The sequence below is a fragment of the Saccopteryx leptura genome, chromosome 5 (assembly GCF_036850995.1).
Source record: "Saccopteryx leptura isolate mSacLep1 chromosome 5, mSacLep1_pri_phased_curated, whole genome shotgun sequence".
Classification (NCBI taxonomy): Eukaryota; Metazoa; Chordata; class Mammalia; order Chiroptera; family Emballonuridae; genus Saccopteryx; species Saccopteryx leptura.
In genome coordinates, this window is record NC_089507.1 from 70,369,459 (window position 1) to 70,389,403 (window position 19,945).

Genomic DNA, 19,945 nt, shown 5'->3' on the forward strand with positions numbered 1-19,945 from the left:
GCATTTTGGCTCTGCTTCCTAGGTTTTCCATTTTCTTCCTGGTACCAGCAAGCATGTTCTTCTCATAGCAGTGCCAGAGGTTCGAGATAACACAGCAAACTGCTTTCATCAGAGCAGGTCTCACTGCTGAACTTCTATCAAGTGCTGGTGAAATATACTCAGCCTCCTTAATGGAAGGAACTGCAAAGTCACATGCAAAAGACATGTTCAAGGAAGGTGAAGAATTGGGGCAGTTAATGCAATCAACAAGCAGCACATGGAACAGATCCATCTCCTACATTTTGGCTCTAGTTTTAACTATAGACTTCACACTACTATATTGGTTCTAACTAGCCATCCTGCACTTCATCCTTAGTGGTCACTGTAGGAATTTTATTGTGTGGTACTTCACATTATTTGCCCTATTTTTTTTTTTTTGTGTATTTTTCCGAAGCTGGAAACGGAGAGAGACAGACAGACTCCCGCATGCGCCCGACCGGGATCCACCTGGCACACCCACCAGGGGGCGACGCTCTGCCCACCAGGGGGCGATGCTCTGCTCCTCCGGGGCGTCACTCTGTTGCGACGAGAGCCACTCTAGCACCTGGGGCAGAGGCCAAGGAGCCATCCCCAGTGCCCGGGCCAACTTTGCTCCAATGGAGCCTCGGCTGCGGGAGGGGAAGAGAGAGACAGAGAGGAAGGAGAGGGGGAGGGGTGGAGAAGCAGATGGGCGCTTCTCCTGTGTGCCCTGGCCGGGAATCGAACCCGGGACCCCTGCATGCCAGGCCGACGCTCTACCACTGAGCCAACCAGCCAGTTATTTGCCCTATTGAGACCATAAAATGATGACTAACTCTGTGGGTTAGAGCTGGGCTCTGTTCAGAAGGGAGCGGGTTTTCCTGATATCAGCCATGAGGGGAAGAGTTAGGTTCTCAAAGAAGAAACCAGAACCTGGGGGTGAGACTCAGAGAGGAGAGGATATTTCCCAGCAGGGGTTCTCTGATGGGAAACAAAAACACTATTTTATAAGCCAGGCTTTCTAGTTATATATCTCCCTCTGTACCTGCTTTCCTTTAAATCTTGATTATGAGGAAATGAATAGAAAATGATGTTGTTAGTCGAGGAGACCATGAATGTGTGGGGGCATAGAGGAAAAGGGAACTCCCTTCTAATTAATCCTTAATTTGTGTGTGTGTGTGTGTGTGTGTGTGTGTGTGTGTGTGTGCAGTTAAAACTTCTCTACAAGCCCTGGCCGGTTGGCTCAGATGTAGAGTGTTGGCCTGGCGTGCAGGAGTCCCAGGTTCGATTCCCAGCCAGGGCACACAGGGAAGCGCCCATTTGCTTCTCCACCCCTCCCCCTCTCCTTCCTCTCTGTTTCTCTCTTCCCCTCCCACAGCCAAGGCTCCATTGGAGCAAAGTTTGCCCAGGTGCTGAGGATGGCTCCATGGCCTCTGCCTCAGGTGCTAAAATGGCTCTGGTCACAACAGAGCAATGCCCCAGATGGGCAGAGCATCGCCCCCTGGTGGGCATGCCAGGTGGATCCCAGTCGGGCGCATGTGGGAGTCTGTCTGACTGCCTTCCCATTTCCAACTTCAGAAAAATACAAAACAAAACAAAACAAAAAACTGCTCTACAAGTAAACTCTATTTAAAGGGGGAAAATGGAAGAAAATTATGAAAAACAAAGTTTTTGCATAAGAAAAAAAAGAAAATGACTCTGCTTAGAGGGGATAAAAAAGAAAAGAGGTATAAAGGTAAACTTCAAAACAGATCCGATCAAAATATAGATTCTGAACAAGGCAACATGTCAGGGCCCATCATGATTGAGGCCTGACCATGGTGAAGGCAGACTTGCTAGTGCAAATGAGCAGAATAAGAAAATCAGACATAAGCTTATCTTGCATTGGGAGGCCCCGATGGAATGTGAGGCAGGCCCTTGCAGATGATGGTCTATGGCCAAGGACTCTGTTGATCACTGGGGCAATAGATAAGGTCTTCCAGGCAAAAAGAGAATTCCTAGTCAAGCATAGTGATGCTTATACTAAAAACATATAAAGAAATTAGCCAGGAAAGGAAGTAGAGAAGGTGTAGTTAGAGAGGAGAACTGGGAGTATACTGGGCCACGAAGTCCAAAGGTGGACATTAGGATAGAGGGACTAGTTCATATTGATTTCCCACACAAGGGATATGGGCAGTCAGTTATGATGGTTCCTCTAAAGATGCCATGGCCAGGCTGACTGGGAGGGCTGTTTATCAGAAGGTCTGATGAGAGCAGAGGCAGGAGAAATCACATAGTGGTTGACTGGAGCCAATGTTGAAAAGTCTGAAGGATGCAATGAAGACAAACGAGAGAGAAGATTCAGGGGAATGTATTGCCCCAGGGGATTAAAGCACATCAAGATTTGGTTTAAAAAGCTGGTCAACGTAATTAGTGAGTGCTGTGTCTTGCTAGCATGTCCTTCACTTGGCTCATGTGGCACTGTAAAGGACCCCTGCACTCAACAGTCAATAATCTGACAATAAATAGGTTCATGGCATCAGCTTCTCAGTAGCAAACTGAGGGAGAACAGATTGCAGTTGTGTAAGGGGTGTGGGATTCTGGGGATTCTGGTGACTGCAGGAGGTTTGAAATATTTCCATCAAGGTCAGGGCATTGTTATTTTAATCCTGGAAGTGTTCTCTTTCCTCAGATTGAATTTACCAAAGAAATTCGTTCCGTGGGTAGCGGAGTCAAGTCCGAGTTCTTCCACTGTATATTTGAAGAGATGACCAAGAAAGACTATGGAATGTTTATGTATCCTGAAGAGAGTTCCTACATGTGGTTTCCTGTCAGTGTAAGTCTTTCACTTGTTTTCCTACGGTTTTTCAAAACAGAAAAAGTATATCATATACTGCAACATGAGAACAATATGTAATAATGTAAAGTTAGGTACTGTATCTTGCTACTCAAAATATGGCCCACAGACCAGGAGCTCAAGCACCACCTGGGAGCTGGATGAAAAGTAGAACCTCAGGCCCTAGCTCAGATCAGAACACATATTTTAAAAGATCCCCAGGTAATCTGTATACACACTATATTTTTAAACATTTTAATTAAGCATACTCAAGATATAATAAACAGCACATAAATTGTCCAATTTGATAAGTTTTTTGTTTTGTTTTGTTTTTACAAATAAACTGGGGCTCAGAGAGATTAAAAAAAACTAAGGACATTCAACTAGCAAGTGACAAAGCTAGGATATGAAATCAGGAGTAGACAAAGCCCTTACTTTTAAGCATTGTACTGTACTGCTAGGTAGAAAACAGACAAAAATCTGATTCATGTTAAGTCTCAGTGAAGAGACTTCGCCAGAACCAGGGGACACGTTCAAGGTTCGGGAAATAAGACCGAATGTGTTAGAGGAGGCCACCTTGGGAGACTACTTGTATTACATGTTTAACTCATTTTCAAAATTCAAAGGCATTTTAACATTTATCTTCACAGTTGCTCTAAGAAGAAAATCAGGCAAGTAGATTGAGGCGCATACTAAGTCAGTGGCCCGGAGTCATGCACCTACTAACAGCAAGGCTGGCGCTGGAATAGAAATCCTACAAGAGTTAGCAGGCTCGTTATCTCTTGGCTGGGCTATAGTGATGGCAGGGCGGATGTGGCCAGTGCAGAGAGGAGAGTGAAGCCAGTATCGTCAGGACTCTTTTCTTCTTCCTTCCACCCATATTCACAGTCAACAGCATCCATCACCTTCCCTGATCCACACGCTTGTCCCCATAAGCACACCTAGGTTGACGGCTATATTGCCAAAGGGACACTACTCATCTGACACACATCTGGCATGCCTGATGCCCACTGACTGTGTAGATAGAGTTCATCCATTTTTCTACAGTGTTGTTTTTCCACATAAATTTGAAGCAAAGTCTGTAAAATTAAATACTATATTGAAACCTTAGTTTATAAGGCTATCCGGCCATATTTTTTTATTTTAGATATGCTATTACTAACAAAACGTAAATTCATTTATTTTATATTGTGAACTCTTACGTTGTATTTTAACTTAAGGAAGAATTTTGAGTTGTATTATAGCCTGTGGAAGAACCTCAATTTTTTATTTTCTTGACGCCCATTTTGTTTCTTCATTGTGACCTTAGAAAAGGGAACCAAAAACATTTTTTACTAATCTAATTATCCTATTGAATATTGATTATTTATAATATATTAGGGTTTAGTTTTCCTTCTCCTTTTCCAGCCTCAATTTGAGAAGAAGAGATATTTCCTCTTTGGGATGCTATGTGGACTCTCTCTATACAATTTAAATGTTGCCAATATCCCTTTCCCACTGGCTCTGTTTAAGAAACTTCTGGACCAAGAGCCATCACTGGAAGATTTAAAAGAACTCAGTCCTCCTTTGGGGAAGTAAGTAAATGGTTTTCCAGGACTTTTATCTAGCAAGTCTTCGTTGTTTAGGCATAAATGATGTTATACACATACACACAGATAGAGACAGATACATACAAGGTCTTCAATTTCAATAAATGTATGCTCTTTAGATGAGTGTGAATTTTATCATGACTTATAATTGAGTGTACATTAAAAAATGGAGAAAAGCCAAATGTTCTTCTAATTATCAACGAGTACAGTAAACAGAGCCTGGTCTCTTGAATTTATTCGGATGGAAAGAGTTACTGTGAACAGTACCCAATATTCTTGTAATGAGAGTCATGCATGCTATATTTATATGAATAAATTATGTTTAATTATAATTTATTTACATAAATTAGTATGTCATCAACTTTATTTTATTTTTAAGGATTGAAAAAATGGTTATTCTAAGTTGAAAGGCAAACGATATCCTGTGAGGAAAATACTCACAGGAATGACATATGATAGACAAAGGATTAGTATTTGTTATGTATAAATACACTGCTCACAAAAATCAGTATATATAGCAGTGGGCAAAATCAGATTAAATTACCAGTCATCATTACCTAACAGTTAAATCAAAAGTAAGGATATGAAATAACAATAAGACAAATAATACAAATAAATAATACCATAATTAATAAATGAAGAATAAGATAAGAAATAAACTCTCTTTGAGGTACTCATAACTGTAATGCTAATTATATATATATAATCTTACATATATATGTATACATGTGGTTACAAAAAATGAAAATATGCTCAACCTTACCAGCAATTGAGAAAATACAAATAATAATGAAATGTCGTTTTTCTGCTTACAGATTTGCAACTATTGAAATGTTTTTCATAAAATACAGAGTTGATGGATGAGGGAAAATGATTCTCCTCTCATGTACTGTTAGTGAAAGATACACTGGCTGGATTTACACTGCATGTCCTGACAATCTAGAGCAGGGCTTGCCACATTTTTGTCTGGATAACCCTTTGCTGTGGAAGGCTGTCCTGGGCATTGTAGGATGTTGAACTGAATATGGGGTCACCTTCCACTAGATGCCAGTGGCAACCCACCTCTAACTGTGAAAACCAAAGATGTCTCCAGATCTTTCCAAATGTCCCCTGTGGGGCAAAATCACCGCTGGTTGGGAATTAGTGGTCTAGAGGAGGGAACTCCTTTTGTAATTTCCACCGAGACACAGCACTGTCTACGTTAGCTGTGGTTCAAACAATCAAAACTGTAGACAGAGATTAACTCTATGAAGAGGGAGATAGGAAGCTTACATGCCATTTTATACCTTTCTGTAGTGTCCAAAATTTTCCACTAAACATTTATTACTTTTGAAATGTTACAAAGTCAATAAATATAATTTTCTAAACCAAATTTTTCATTAGGAGTTTGCAAGAAATTCTAAATTATGAGGATGATGACATTGGAGAAGCATTTTACATTCATTTTTCTGTGAGTACTGTCCAGCAGTGGTCATTGGTGCCAATTAAATGCCAACAGAATTCCTCATTTGGGGTGCGGTAAAGGAAATTTTACTCAGTGCAAAACAGTTCAAGTGTGGTACAGTACATCTGTGAGAACAGCATGGCTGTGAGGCAGCCCCGGGGCCAAGCCTCTCTCTGGCTAGACAGCTCTGCTCTGCTCTGCTCCTTGCTGCTCTGCCCTGCTCTGCTCTGCTCCTTGCTGCTCTGCCCTGCTCTGCTCTGCTCCTTGCTGCTCTGCCCTGCTCTGCTCTGCTCCTTGCTGCTCTGCTCTGCTCCTTGCTGGTCTGCTCTGCTCTGCTCTGCTCCTTGCTGCTCCTTGCTGCTCTGCTCTGCTCCTTGCTGCTCTGCCCTGCTCTGCTCTGCTCCTTGCTGCTCTGCTCTGCTCTGCTCCTTGCTGCTCTGCCCTGCTCTGCTCTGCTCTGCTCCTTGCTGCTCTGCCCTGCTCTGCTCTGCTCCTTGCTGCTCTGCTCTGCTCTGCTCCTTGCTGCTCTGCTCTGCTCCTTGCTGCTCTGCCCTGCTCTGCTCTGCTCCTTGCTGCTCTGCCCTGCTCTGCTCTGCTCCTTGCTGCTCTGCCCTGCTCTGCTCTGCTCCTTGCTGCTCTGCTCTGCTCTGCTCCTTGCTGCTCCTTGCTGCTCTGCTCTGCTCCTTGCTGCTCTGCCCTGCTCTGCTCTGCTCCTTGCTGGTCTGCTCTGCTCTGCGCTGATCTTCTCCACTCCGCTCCAGTAAGACATTTTGTGTTTCAGCTCAGCCTGGAAAATTCACTTTTCAGTCTTCAGTGGAAAGGGAACATACATTCCCTGAGCAAAATGGGAGCTGGCTTATATAGACAAAAATCCCTGCCCCTGGTCCATCCTCACGCAAATGAGGACTTCATATCCTCACAGTTTGATTGGTCTAAGGGGTATTGTCCTGAATGGTCAGTGAAGATGTTGATTGGGAAAGTGTTGCACAGCTCCAATTGAACGGGAAAGCCTCACTCCTACTGACTGTAGGATTCCAGGAACTTCTTTGTAAGGACTAGCGGAGATGGCAGAAACAGTGCAGGCGGCAGTTCAGTGCAGGCTTTCCTTGAAGTGCAGTTTGTGTTTTGACACGCCCTTATGTAGAAAGGGGTGCTAGGCCCTGTTTGTTAAAATTTAGCCACAAGGATTCACCGAGTTCGCAAGTTCATTCCCCAGTCAGGGCACATACAAGAAGCAATCAATGAATACAGTATACAAATAAACAGAAAAACTAACTGGACCGGTGACAGAACTAAGTGTTCTCTCTCTCTCTCTCTCTCTCTCTCTCTCTCTTAAATCAGTGGAAAATTTATTTATTTATTTGTATTTTTCTGAAGCTGGAAACGGGGAGAGACAGTCAGACAGACTCCCGCATGCGCCCGACAGGGATCCACCCGGCTCACGCCCACCAGGGGCGACGCTTTGCCCACCAGGGGCGATGCTCTGCCCCTCCGGGGGGCATCGCTCTGCCGTGACCAGAGCCACTCTAGCGCCTGGGGCAGAGGCCAAGGAGCCATCCCCAGCGCCTGGGCCATCTTTGCTCCAATGGAGCCTTGGCTGCGGGAGGGGAAGAGAGAGACAGAGAGGGAGGGGTGGAGAAGCAAATGGGCGCTTCTCCTATGTGCCCTGGCCGGGAATCGAACCCGGGTCCCCTGCACGCCAGGCCTACGCTCTACCGCTGAGCCAACTGGCTAGGGCCACCTTTAATCATTTTTAAAACAATTTTTATTATATATCAAATATGGGATTCCTTTTTTGAATGCTTTTAACTTCTGTACTGTAAGATGTTCCCCTTACCTGATCCTATTTTATACCTTATGTCTGTATACTCTCAAACAAAGTGAAAACACAAGCAATTATTCCATCAAAGCAAACAATTAAATAGATTAATGTATGCTTAAAAGCAATTTACCACATATACTAGGGTAGGTTCTAAATTTTTGTATGTATTTAAAATGCTGAACTACATAAAAATTATTTAACTCTCAGTTATTTAAAATTTTATATGGAAAAGTTTATAGGCAATAATGGTGTTGTGGTTGATTATTCAGACTTTTTCATATTTGCTACCTGAATATATTTTGGTTACAGCTACATTGGGACCAAAATGATGTTAATTTAATTCCAAATGGGATCTCTATACCTGTGGACCAAACTAACAAGTAAGTTTTGAGACCTAGAATGTCTGCTTTGAATAACACATAGAATGTTTATATCACTCTACTTTATGAACATATTGTAGCTTCCCAGATGATCATTTTAGCTCATTTTTTAGAAAGATGAAACGGTTGGTTAAAGAGTAAGAGAAAAGGAGGAGGGAGTCAGGATTAAATATTTCCTATGCAGCACTTTTCACTATTCATTTAACAATTAGTTTTGAGCCCCTACTCTGTACCAGACCCTATTCTAGGTGCTGGACACAAAAGCTGGCACTTAAGTTCCAGTAGGACAGAAAGACAATACATGAATAAATTATTGTATAATAGAATGTCAGATAAGGCTGAGTACTAGGAAACGAGAGAGTTATAAGTGGAGGTACTGGAGTCAGCTTGTGAAAGCTGATTTTTACATTTTAGAAATGTTGACTTTATTACTAAAGCGCTAGTAGCTTGAAATTAGCCATGATGGGAATATGTACATCACAGAAACTGGCAAATGGTAACAATGAGCGTTCCCTTTCCTCTTTGTTTTGGAAAACTGGTTGTTAACCATTGACCAGCACACCACTGGTTATAGAGGAGGACAGGGAGGGGTTGATTTAGATAGGACAGGTACGAGATGCCCAAAGGGCGGAAGACTATCGTATTTCTGGTAGCTCTCTGGTGGAAATACCTTCAGTGGCAATCCTACCATCTGGCAGTTCTTCATGTAGTGAAGACAGATTTTGCATAAATAATTTTCACATGTCAATTACAACACTGACATGTGTTGTAAGTGTGGAAGGAAAGAGGAACAGAGGACCAACCTTGAGAAAGTCATGTTCATATTGAACTCTGATGGGACACAAGTTGCCAGGAAAGAGGGAGCCCCACATGCTGTGACCTAGCTGCAAGAGAGACAGTGAGGTCAGAGTTCCTAGTGGAAGTGGGAAGAGGCTGTAGAGTAGAGCAGTGGTCAGATCATGGAGGGCTGTTTTGATCCTGTTTGGAGGTTGGGCTCAGGCTTTGAGAAGCCTTTGAAAGACTTTAAGCAGAAGAATGACATATGCAGATTAGTGTTTTTAAAATATCATCCTGACTGCATCTAGGGAAATGAGAGCAAAACAAAGCCTTACTCCTTCTACTGTATTCTCCAAGTTTCCTTTTAGCTGATCAGGTGTTTTTATATCCCCGGGTAGTGTGCTATCTCGAAGTAATTTACTTTTCTTTTTCAATGGAAATTGTAAAAAGGGCAAAGTTGAAAATATTTTAGTCACTGGTCAAGTATTTTATTAGCTTTTTTTTGTTTGTTTCCCTCCAGGAAAGATTATGTTTCCAAGTGTGTTGATTACATTTTCAATACTTCTGTAAAGGCGGTTTATGAGGAATTTCAGAGAGGATTTTATAATGTCTGTGACAAGAAGATACTTAAACTTTTCCATCCTGAAGAACTAATGACAGCTATAGTTGGAAATACGGATTATGACTGGAAACAATTTGAAAAGGCAGGTCATAACCAACATGCCCCCATCTCTTATGAACATCTATATATTGCTCATAAAACCCATTTTTCAAAAAACAAACAAACCATTTTTCTCTCTTTTTCTCAAGAATTCATTATATGAACAAGGATACTATGAATCCCATCCTACTATATTAATGTTTTGGAAGGCTTTTCACAACTTAACTTGGGATGAAAAGAGAAAATTTCTCTGTAAGTATTAAGTAATAGATTGACCTATAAATGTATATCTTTTAAAAAGATTAAAGCCCTGACCAGGTAGCTCTGTGGATAAAGCATCACCCCAGTGCCAAGGTCATGGGTTCAGTCCCTGATCAGGGCACATGGAGAAGCAATCAACAACTACATGACTAAGTGGAATGAGTTGATGCTTTTCTCTCTCTCTCTCTCCCTCTCTCCCTACCCCCCCCCCATCCTTCCTCTTTCTTTCTCAAATCAATGGAAAAATAAAATAGAAGATAAATATCTTGGCCTGACCTGTGGTGGCGCAGTGGATAAAGTGTCAACCTCGAACACTGAGGTTGCCAGTTCAAAACCCCAGGCTTGCCCAGTCAAGGCACATATGGGAGTTGATGCTTCCTGCTCCCCCCATCTCTCTCTCTCTCTCTCTCTTCTGTAAAATGAATAAATACAGTCTTTAAAAATATTTTTTAAAAGATAAATATCTTATTTGTGGTAGGACATGTGTGTTCATGGCAAAATCAGGGTTATACCAAGTTCCCTACCTTATAGACCAATGGGTTTTCTCTTACATAAGCCTATTCCCATTTTAAAAAAAATGATAACAAAAATATCGTTCTTTTACTACCTTCACTACACTGATAATAACTCCACCTCCAATTTTAGTTTGCATCTACTTCTTTCACTCTAGTTGGCTCCTAATCAAGCATTTTTAGCTTGCATTCTTTTTGTTTGTTTGTTTTTGTTTTTTTACAGAGACAGAGAGAGAGTCAGAGAGAGGGATAGACAGGGACAGACAGACAGGAATGGAGAGATGAGAAGCATCAGTCATTAGTTTTTCATTGTGCATTGCGACACCTTAGTTTTTCATTGATTGCTTTCTCATATGTGCCTTGACCGCCGGCCTTCAGCAGACCGAGTAACCCCTTGCTCGAGCCAGTGACCTTGGGTCCAAGCTGGTGACCTTTTGCTCAAACCAGATGAGCCCGCGCTCAAGCTGACGACCTCGGGGTCTTGAACCTGGGTCCTCCACATCCCAGTCCAATGCTCTATCCACTGCGCCACCGCCTGGTCAGGCTTAGCTTACATTCTTATCTTCATTTAATTATCTAAGTCTTATGGAATTAGGAGAATGTAAACTGTCTCTAATACTATTCTAGAAGTAATAATAATAAAAATGACCACTGATTGATTATAATAGTAAAAGCATTTATTGGGTGCTTACTCTGTGCCGGGCATTATACTGATCACTTTGTATCTATTACTTCCCTTTATCCTAATAGTAACTTATCAAATAGGTATTTTTCCCCCTTTCGGAGCTGAGGAAAAAGAGGCCTGGAACATTTAGTAGCTTGCCTATGTTCAGATAGCTGGAGAGTGTCAGAACCAGAATTTGAACCCATCAGGCTGACCCGAAGATCAGGCTGTTGACCACTAAGCTGTGTGGCCTTGGGCTGTAAAAACTTCCCTTACTGGGAACCCTGAAGTGTCCCTAGGACAGAAAATGACATTCTCTCTCCTCATCCCATTTTCAGCTCCTCCTGTGATATACATCTTTCTTCTTGCTATTTTTATTGCTACTGAGGATGCTGGAGGACAAGTCCAACTTCTCCGAAAACCCTACCTACTCTTCCACAAGCCCAGACTACCTTTCCCATCTTCTTTCTTAATGGGAAACGTGTACTTCAGTCCAGTGATCCCACTGGCTGTGCATTCATTGAGTTCATGTGTATCTTCCTACAGGCTTTTCCTTCCCTCAGTCTTTCCCTTAGGATTCCCCCCATCATCACCACGACCTTGAAAGCCCACTCAGCTCCTTTGCTTGAGAAGTAACTAGCCAGATGTGACCTCTGTGAAGTCTCCCTAGCTAACCCAGCCGGGCACCTCTCTCCCTGGCCCGAGTCTTCGGGCTTTCATTATGCTCTTCATCTCACACTCCTTGGTTGAGTTATAATCAACTTTCGTGTATCTTGCTATTATATTTTCATGTATTGTTGATGCTTGAACAACCTGGGGGTTAAGGGTGCTGATCCTCCCACACACAGACAATGGAAATTTTGTGTATAACTTTTCCCTCTCCCAAAACGTAACCGCTATAGCCTGCTATCGACTGGAAGCCTCACCAATAACATAAACAATAGATCAACACATAATTTGTATGTTGTGTGTATTATATACTGTAGTTTTATAATAAAGTAAGCTAGAGAAAAGAAAATATTAAGAAAATCATAAGAAGAATACATTTACACTATTTATTGAAAAAAATTTTTTAATTAATTTTAATGGGGTGACATTGATAAATCAGGGTACATATGTTCAGAGAAAACATTTCTAGGTTATTTTGACATTTGTTGAGAAATATCTTTACATAAGTTCAAACCCATGCTGTCCAAGGGTCAATTGTATGTAATTTCATACAATTGGGTCTAGTTGGGACTAGACCATGAACTCACCAAGGACAAAACCAAATGTCATAATTTTCTATGCTCTACATGATCCCATGCAGTTCTCTCTGCACAAGGGTACACAATAAAAATTTACTGAATAAAATTAGTCTTCCTTTTCATTTTAAGGGTTTTTTTGTTTGTTTTTTGGTTTTTTAATAATTTTAATGCAGTGACATTGATAAATCAGGGTACATATATTCAGAGAAAACATCTCCAGATTATTTTGACATTTGATTATGTTGCATACCCCTCACCCAAAGTCAAATTGTCTTCCGTCACCTTCTATCTGGTTTTCTTTGTGCCCCTCCCCTCACCCCCTCTCTCTCTTTCCTCGCCCCCCTCCCCATTACCATCACATTCTTGTCCATGTCTCTGAGTCTCATTTTTATGTCCCATCTATATATGGACTCATATAGTTCTTAGTTTTTTCTGATTTACTTATTTCACTCCATATAATGTTATCAAGGTCCATCCATGTTATTGTAAATGATCTTATGTCATCATTTCTTATGGCTGAGTAGTATTCCATAGTATATATGTACCAAAGCTTTTTAATCCACTCGTCCACTGATGGACAGTTGGGCTGTTTCCAGATTTTTGCTATGGTGAACAATGCTGCCATAAACATGGGGGTGCATTTCTCCTTTTCAAATAGTTCTATGGTGTTCTTAGGGTATATTCCTAAAAGTGGGATAGCTGGGTCAAAAGGCAGTTTGATTTTTAATTTTTTGAGGAATCTCCATACTGTTTTCCACAGTGGCTGCACTAGTCTGCATTCCCACCAGCAGTGCAGGAGGGTTCCCTTCTCTCCACATCCTCACCAGCACTTATTCTGTGTTGTTTTGTTGATGAGCGTCATTCTGACTGGTGTGAGGTGATATCTCATTGTGGTTTTAATTTGCATTTCTCTAATGATTAGTGATGTTGAGCATTTTTTCATATGCCTGTTGTTCTTTATAAGAAACATCTTAACCAAAGATTATTCCTTTCTAGTGTTTCTTACAGGAAATGATAGGCAGACTATACGAGAATTACAAGAAATGAGAATCAGATTTCGCTGTCCTGAAATTTCCAGTGAAGAAGATTATCCAAGATCACTTGTATGTCATAATATTCTGTACCTTCCTGAATATTCTACAATGGAAAGAGTGGAGGAAGCACTTCAAATAGCCATCAAGAGGAATAGAGGATTTGTCTCACCCCTGGCCACACAGTGATAGTGACCTCTGAGAGTCTCAGTGAGGCCTCGCATTCTCAGGTTCTCTCACTTTTCAATTCTGATGTTCTTCTTTAGGTTTATTTTGTCCAAAGAGAAGATGGATTTTAATTAGCATTATTAGATAAATGTTGAGAGAAGCAAAAGTGATGAATCAAGATAATATTTTTAATGAATCAACATTACCTGATCCCTAAACTTGCTATTGAAATATTTCCCATTTAGTGAATTACTTCCTAAACAATAATTATCATCTAGAAATAAGCTGGATATTAAGAACTACTAGCTGTTTTTAAAAATATTGTGCATCTAATAAACACTGCCTGTAAATATAAAAGTTTGAAAATGTATTCAAAAATATAAACTATTTCAACTTGATTTTGAGACATGTAGATGTATATATTGTATTTTGAAATGTCTCCAGAGTTTTTATTTTAGACAACTGCTGAATAATATGAAAAATCAAAATGTTAAGCGATTCACTAATTCTTGGAACATGATGTTGAATAATTACTTTCAACATCATGTTCCAAGAATCATTCTAAATGCAGATTTCTTATTTTGGTTAAAGGCTGAGGCCAACCAGGAATTCTTGTCTAACTGTAGTTGGGGAAATGTGAAGAACCTGCAGTATGCCTCAATATCATAGCTACAGAATGAATTAAAGAAAGATGCAAGTATGGTTGGAAGTGGCCAATGAATTTAGTGGACCAGTTCTATCTAATATTAACTGTTACACTGTAAGCTGTTCTATCAATTCTGCTGTTATCCCAAACCATAAACAGAGCCTTGCATTGGTGGTAGTTTGGGAAAGAAAAGCCTACGGGTGAGGTCCATATTGGGGTGCTAATGTGGAAAGATGGCAGGATCACCTGAGGATAGACAGAACAGAGGTGAAGAATTCACTGAGGACAGCTAAATGTGAGGTAATCAGTGGAAACCTAAGCCCCAGCAAATGCACAGAGTTGTTTTGGACGTGTGTGGTTTCTAAAATAAATGGAATGAATATCTAGACTGTCCAGGTGTATTCTTTTTTATTTCAAGGGAAAAGTAATTCTTAAATCTTAAGGATCCCCAGGCCTCTGGCTTCTGGGTCGTGTCCTTCAGGCTTTTCACCTCCAACGTTACTTTTCCCAAAGCAAGTGGATGAATGTGTACTAAACATTCATTACACACTCTTTCAGAAAACAGAGCAAGAGTGAAACACTTCCCAATTAATTCTATGATGCCAGCATTATACTAATACCAAAACCAAAGACATTGCATGAAAAAAATAAACTACAAACATCTTTCATGAACAAAGATACAAAAATCTTTTATACAAATATATCTAACAAAATAAAAAGGATAATAGTTTGTGACTAAGTGGGGTTTAGTCCCAAAATGCATTTGGAAATATGTTATATTTTACCATAATAGGCAAAGAAAAGTCATATAATTACCTCAATAGAGGCAGAAAAAAATTGACAAAATTCAATAGCTATTCATGGATGATAAATACCAGCAAACTAGCAGCAGAAGAGAACTTAATCTGTTAGAGCCTACACACAGCTACCTTCATACTAAATGGTAAAAGATAGTGTTTTCCTACTAAAATTGGTAACAAGGCAAGTTTATCATTGCTTCTATTCAACAGTGTACTAGAGGTACTAGTCCATTCTATGTGGCAAAGGAACACAAGATAAGGATACTTACTGTAAAATAAGGAGTAAAATTACCTTATTTACAGACTACTTGGTCATCTATCTGTGAAGTTCTATGAGATTTATACAGAACTAAGCAAAAATAAATCTATGAGATTTATACAGAACTAAGCAAAACTAAGTATTAGGATTCAAGGTCAATATATAAAAATTAATTATGTTTCTACATATACTCAGAACAATAATAAATTGAAATTTTAAAAACTATCATTTACAATATCAAAAAAAATAAATACCTAAGGATAAGTTTTTTAAGGATAAATGTAACAAAATATGTTAGACTATACACTGAAAACTAGAAAATATAGCTGAAAGAAATTTTAGGAGCTCTAAATTAATGGGAAGCAATATTCACATGGACAAAAGAATCAATATTATTAGCATTTCATTTCTTCCTAAACTGATCTTATTTAGTATAATCTCAAAATCCTTGTAGTCTGTGTTTGTAGAAATTGATAAACTTATCGTAAAAATATATACAAAAATGCCAAGGACCTAGAATATACAAAACTACACTAAAGAATGATATGGTGGAGCACTAGAATGATTTGGGGGGGGGGGGTATTTTTGTATTTTTCTGAAGTTGGAAACCGGGATGCAGACAGACAGACTCCCGCATGCGCCCGACCGGGATCTACCCAGCATGCCCACCAGGGGGCAATGCTCTGCCCATCTGGGGTGTTGCTCTGTTGCAACCAGAGCCATTCTAGCGCCTGAGGCAGAGGCCATAGAGCCATCCTCAGCGCCCAGGCCAACTTTGCTCCAATGGAGCCTTGGCTGCGGGAGGGGAAGAGAGAGACAGAGAGGAAGGAGAGGGGGAGAAGTGGAGAAGCAGATGGGCGCTTCTCCTGTGTGCCCTGACCAGGAATCGAACCCGGGACTCCTGCACGCCAGGCCGACACTCCACTGAGCCAACTGGCCAGGGCCTAGAATGATATTTGAGACTCTAAGTCTATAGTAATTTAGGCAGTATATCACTGTAGCATTAACAAACATGTAGATCAACAGAACAAATAAAAAAATTAAGGAATAAATCCAAACATAAATGGATCAAAAGAGTTTAGACAAAGATGCCAAGATGATTCAAACAGGAAAGGCAAGCTGGAACAACTTGAAATCCATAAGGAAAACAAAATAAAACTTTGCCCTTACCTCACAACACAAAGAATAATTAATTTGAAATGTAACAAAGACCTAACACTATATAACTTCTGAAAGATAATTCTGAAGAAAATCTTTGTCTGAAGCACCAATATGGCAGCGGAATAGGTAAAAGGTACAATCACCTCCTCCCAGGACCAAACTGGAATTACAACTAAATTAAAGATGAATCATCCTTAATAACCAACTGAGAACTAGCTGAAGAGGAGGAGTCTTATGCCCAAGGATTCACAGAAGCCACATCAACACTGGCAGGAAGGGCAGAGATAGGAAAAGGGCCGGTCCCACTCCCGTGGTGTGCGGATAGGTTCTGGAAGGATATTTCAGCTATGTGGGGATTCTCCTGAAAAGTGTGGAGTTGACACACCAAGCCAGACTCCCCAGTCCAGATCCCCAGATTCTGGAAGAGGCAACAAAGTAACATCCAGCTGTGAGAAGCAGCAGAGTTTCAGTCCATCAGGGAGAGACGGCTAGACACACAGATACCCTCTTAAAGGGCCAATGTAGCCTGACCTGTGGTGGCACAGTGGATAAAGCGTCGACCTGGAATGCTGAGGTCGCCGGTTCAAAAAAAAACCCTGGGCTTGCCTGGTCAAGGCACATATGGGAGTTGATGCTTCCTGCTCCTCCCCCCTTTCTCTCTCTCTCTCTCTCTCTCTCTCTCCTCTAAAATGAATAAATAAATAAGAATTTAAAAAATAAAAATAAAATAAAAAAGATTTTAAAGGGCCAATGTACAAAAATTTCATTCACAGCCACTCACCTTGGCATCTGGCAGAGGGACTGTGGCATTTGTGGCTCTGGTGAGACATTTGAAGGAGCAACCACCAGGGTCCCAGTGCTGAATCATTCTCCAATACCACAAATGCCATTTTTTGGGTAGAGCACTCCATTCTGTGGCTCGGGGATCTGCAAGACCATTTGAATTCACTGGCTGGACAATGTCCTTTGCCCTCCCTGTAAGTTATACCCCAAATAACTTACAGTTTTCATCACAATCTGGGCCTTCTTGGTGGAGACTCGATACCCCATTCACCCGAGATCTTGTAGCAGGTCCGAGGTAGCTTCCTCACACTCTCCTTCGTCCTTGGCAGCTATAAGGATGTCATCCACATACTGGAGCAGTACGATCGACGGATGGGAGGAGCGGAAAGCCTGCAGATCTTTGCTGAGGGCTTCATTAAAAATGGTGGGGGAATTCTTAAACCCTTGTGGTAGTCTGGTCCAAGTGAACTGCCCCACTAGTCCATTATCTGGGTCATTCCATTCAAAGGCAAAGATCTCTTGGCTCTGAGGTGCCAGGGGAATACAAAAGAAGGCATCCTTCAAATCCAGGACAGAATAATAGGTATGGGTTGGGGGCAATGAGCTCAGTAAGGTATACGGGTTGGGCACCGTGGGATGAATAGTCTCTACCTGCGCATTCACTTCCCGCAAGTCCTGGACCGGACGATAGTCTTGGCTCCCTGGTTTCTGGACGGGAAGCAGCAGGGTGTTCCAGGCTGATTGGCACCTTCGGAGGATGCCTGCCTCTAGTAGGTATTGCAAGTGCCGGGCGATTCCTTGCTTAGCTCGGGCTGGGACTGGGTACTGCCTGATCCTAACCGGTCTAGCAGTGCTAAGCAGTTGCACCAGGACAGGCAGTTGGTGAGCAGCCAAATCTGGGGGGTTGGTTTCCACCCAAACCTCAGGTACCCGGGCACGCAGGGCGTCTGGAACCCCTTCCTCGGCCTCTTTACCTTCTAGGACGGTGGCAAGTAAGTGTTCTTCAGACAGTGGGACAGTTACTTCTATGCTGACCTCTGCCTCTTTGTTCCCCATAGGGCTTTCCTCCCGTCGGAAGGTTATGGTGGCCTGAAGTTTCTGCAATAAGTCCCTTCCAAGCAGTGGGTAAGGGCAGTCTGGAATGACTAGGAAAGAGTGGGTGATGGTGCCTCGACCTAAGTCAGTAATTCTTGCGGTGGCCTATGGGTAGGCTTCTGCTTTGCCCGTTGCCCCTATTATCTTAGTAGTTGCCTTCTGCATCTGGCCCTGTGGTTTCTTTAGGACTGAGTAGGTGGCTCCCGTGTCGACTGGGAAGTCTATTGGCTTTCCTTCGACTGTTAAGGTGACCACGGGCTCCTGGGAGCCGACGGGAATGGAGCCCTGGCCCCGTCAGTCTAAGGTTTGGAGCAAGACCTCTGGAGCTTGTTTTGGCCTCTGGCTGTTGGCCCTCAACCTTGGACACTCTCTTTTCTAGTGCCCTTTCTCCTTGCAATAGGCGCATTGATCCTTGTCTATCCGCTGTCCTTGGCCCTTCCTCTGTCCCCCTTTTCCTTTGGGGGGAGGTTTCTGAGCAGCAATCAGGATCTTGGCTACCTCCTTTGCTCTGCCAACCTCCGGATCATCCCTATTGACATACACCTTCTGGGCTATCTCTAATAGCTTGCTTCTATTTTCTCCTTCAAATCCCTCTATCTTCTGAAGCTTTTTCCTAATATCTGAAGCGGCCTGAGTCACAAAGGCTATATTTACTAGTCTCCTGTTCTCTTCTGCCTCAGGATCTAGAGGAGTATATACTCTATAAGCCTCCATGAGTCTTTCTAGAAAGGCTGCTGGGGATTCCTCTCTTCCCTGGATGACCTCACTTACCTTGCTAAAGTTGGTTGGCTTTCTAGGTGCTGCCTTGAGACCCCTCAACAGAGCCCGGCGATACTGGAGGAGCACGTCCCTCCCCCCAGCGGTATTAGGGTCCCAGGTAGGAGGTTGAGACCGGAGAACGTCTTCTATTTCCCTTCTTCCCTCCCGAGTTTCCCTTTCTTCTCCTAATACCGCCTTCGCAGCTTCTCTCATTATTCTGTCCCTTTCTTCAGAAGTGAAGAGGGTTTGTAAAATCTGCTGACACAGCCACAACCAGTGCATTTCTTGTAGCTCCAAATAGGCTGTTGAGGGCCAGGAACAGACAGCATCTGATATTGGCTGGCACCAGCATCCCTCCCAAGAGGCTCAGAACCAATGCAACCAGTGGTCAAATTCAGACATCAGAGCAGAATACAATAAGCACCATAAGCAGCATATCTAAAAGGTAATGTCAGGAAGCACCAACCCTGTTGAGGTGAATTCTACTTCGTGAGGTCAGCACCCACACAGGCAATTCACATGTGTAGTGGGGGTTGAGTTTCACAGTCAGCCAGCCTAAAGATCCATCACATACATAAATGGGCCAATAGCAATCAAGTCCAAATTACAAGAGGAGGGCCCACATAGACTACACCAAGGACATTCCTGGAGCACCCAGCTCAGGTGATCAAGATAAGAATGCCACTGGGTCTCACAGGACATCTACTACATAAGGCCACATCATGAAGATTGTGAGACAGAGCTATCTAATAAATAGAAAAAAAATGCAAAGAGGCAGCCAAATGGGGAGACAAAGAAAAAGGCTCCAAATGACAGACCAGGAGAAATATCTAGAAAAAGAGTTATATGAAATGGAGTTAAGCAATTTATCAGATACAGAATTCAATGTAATGGTTATAAAAATGCTCAACAGCATTAAAAAAAGGACATAGAAACCATAAAAAAGTAACAGAAAAAAAGGATAGAATAGCTAACATCAAGAACAAACCAGAAGGGCCTGACCAGGCAGTGGCACAGGGGGTAGAGCATCGGATTGGGACTCGGAGGACCCAGGTTTGAAACCCCAAGGTTGCC

At 42.0% G+C, this 19,945-nt stretch overlaps 2 protein-coding genes across 3 annotated transcripts in view; both read left to right on the forward strand.

The window, feature by feature from the left end:
• The window catches only part of HERC6 (HECT and RLD domain containing E3 ubiquitin protein ligase family member 6), an 89,870-nt gene extending 75,477 nt beyond the window's left edge, over positions 1–14,393 (forward strand). For both annotated transcript variants that reach the window (XM_066385436.1, XM_066385437.1), the window contains 7 exons: positions 2,669–2,812; positions 4,220–4,386; positions 5,785–5,851; positions 7,977–8,047; positions 9,345–9,528; positions 9,635–9,737; positions 13,166–14,393. In XM_066385436.1, coding sequence (XP_066241533.1) covers positions 2,669–2,812; positions 4,220–4,386; positions 5,785–5,851; positions 7,977–8,047; positions 9,345–9,528; positions 9,635–9,737; positions 13,166–13,389 — 960 coding nt within the window. In that variant the 3' untranslated portion in view covers positions 13,390–14,393. The remainder of the gene's footprint in view (positions 1–2,668; positions 2,813–4,219; positions 4,387–5,784; positions 5,852–7,976; positions 8,048–9,344; positions 9,529–9,634; positions 9,738–13,165) is intronic.
• Positions 1–19,945, forward strand: part of HERC3 (HECT and RLD domain containing E3 ubiquitin protein ligase 3) — an 809,237-nt gene that overhangs the window by 446,820 nt on the left and 342,472 nt on the right. The window lies entirely within an intron of this gene.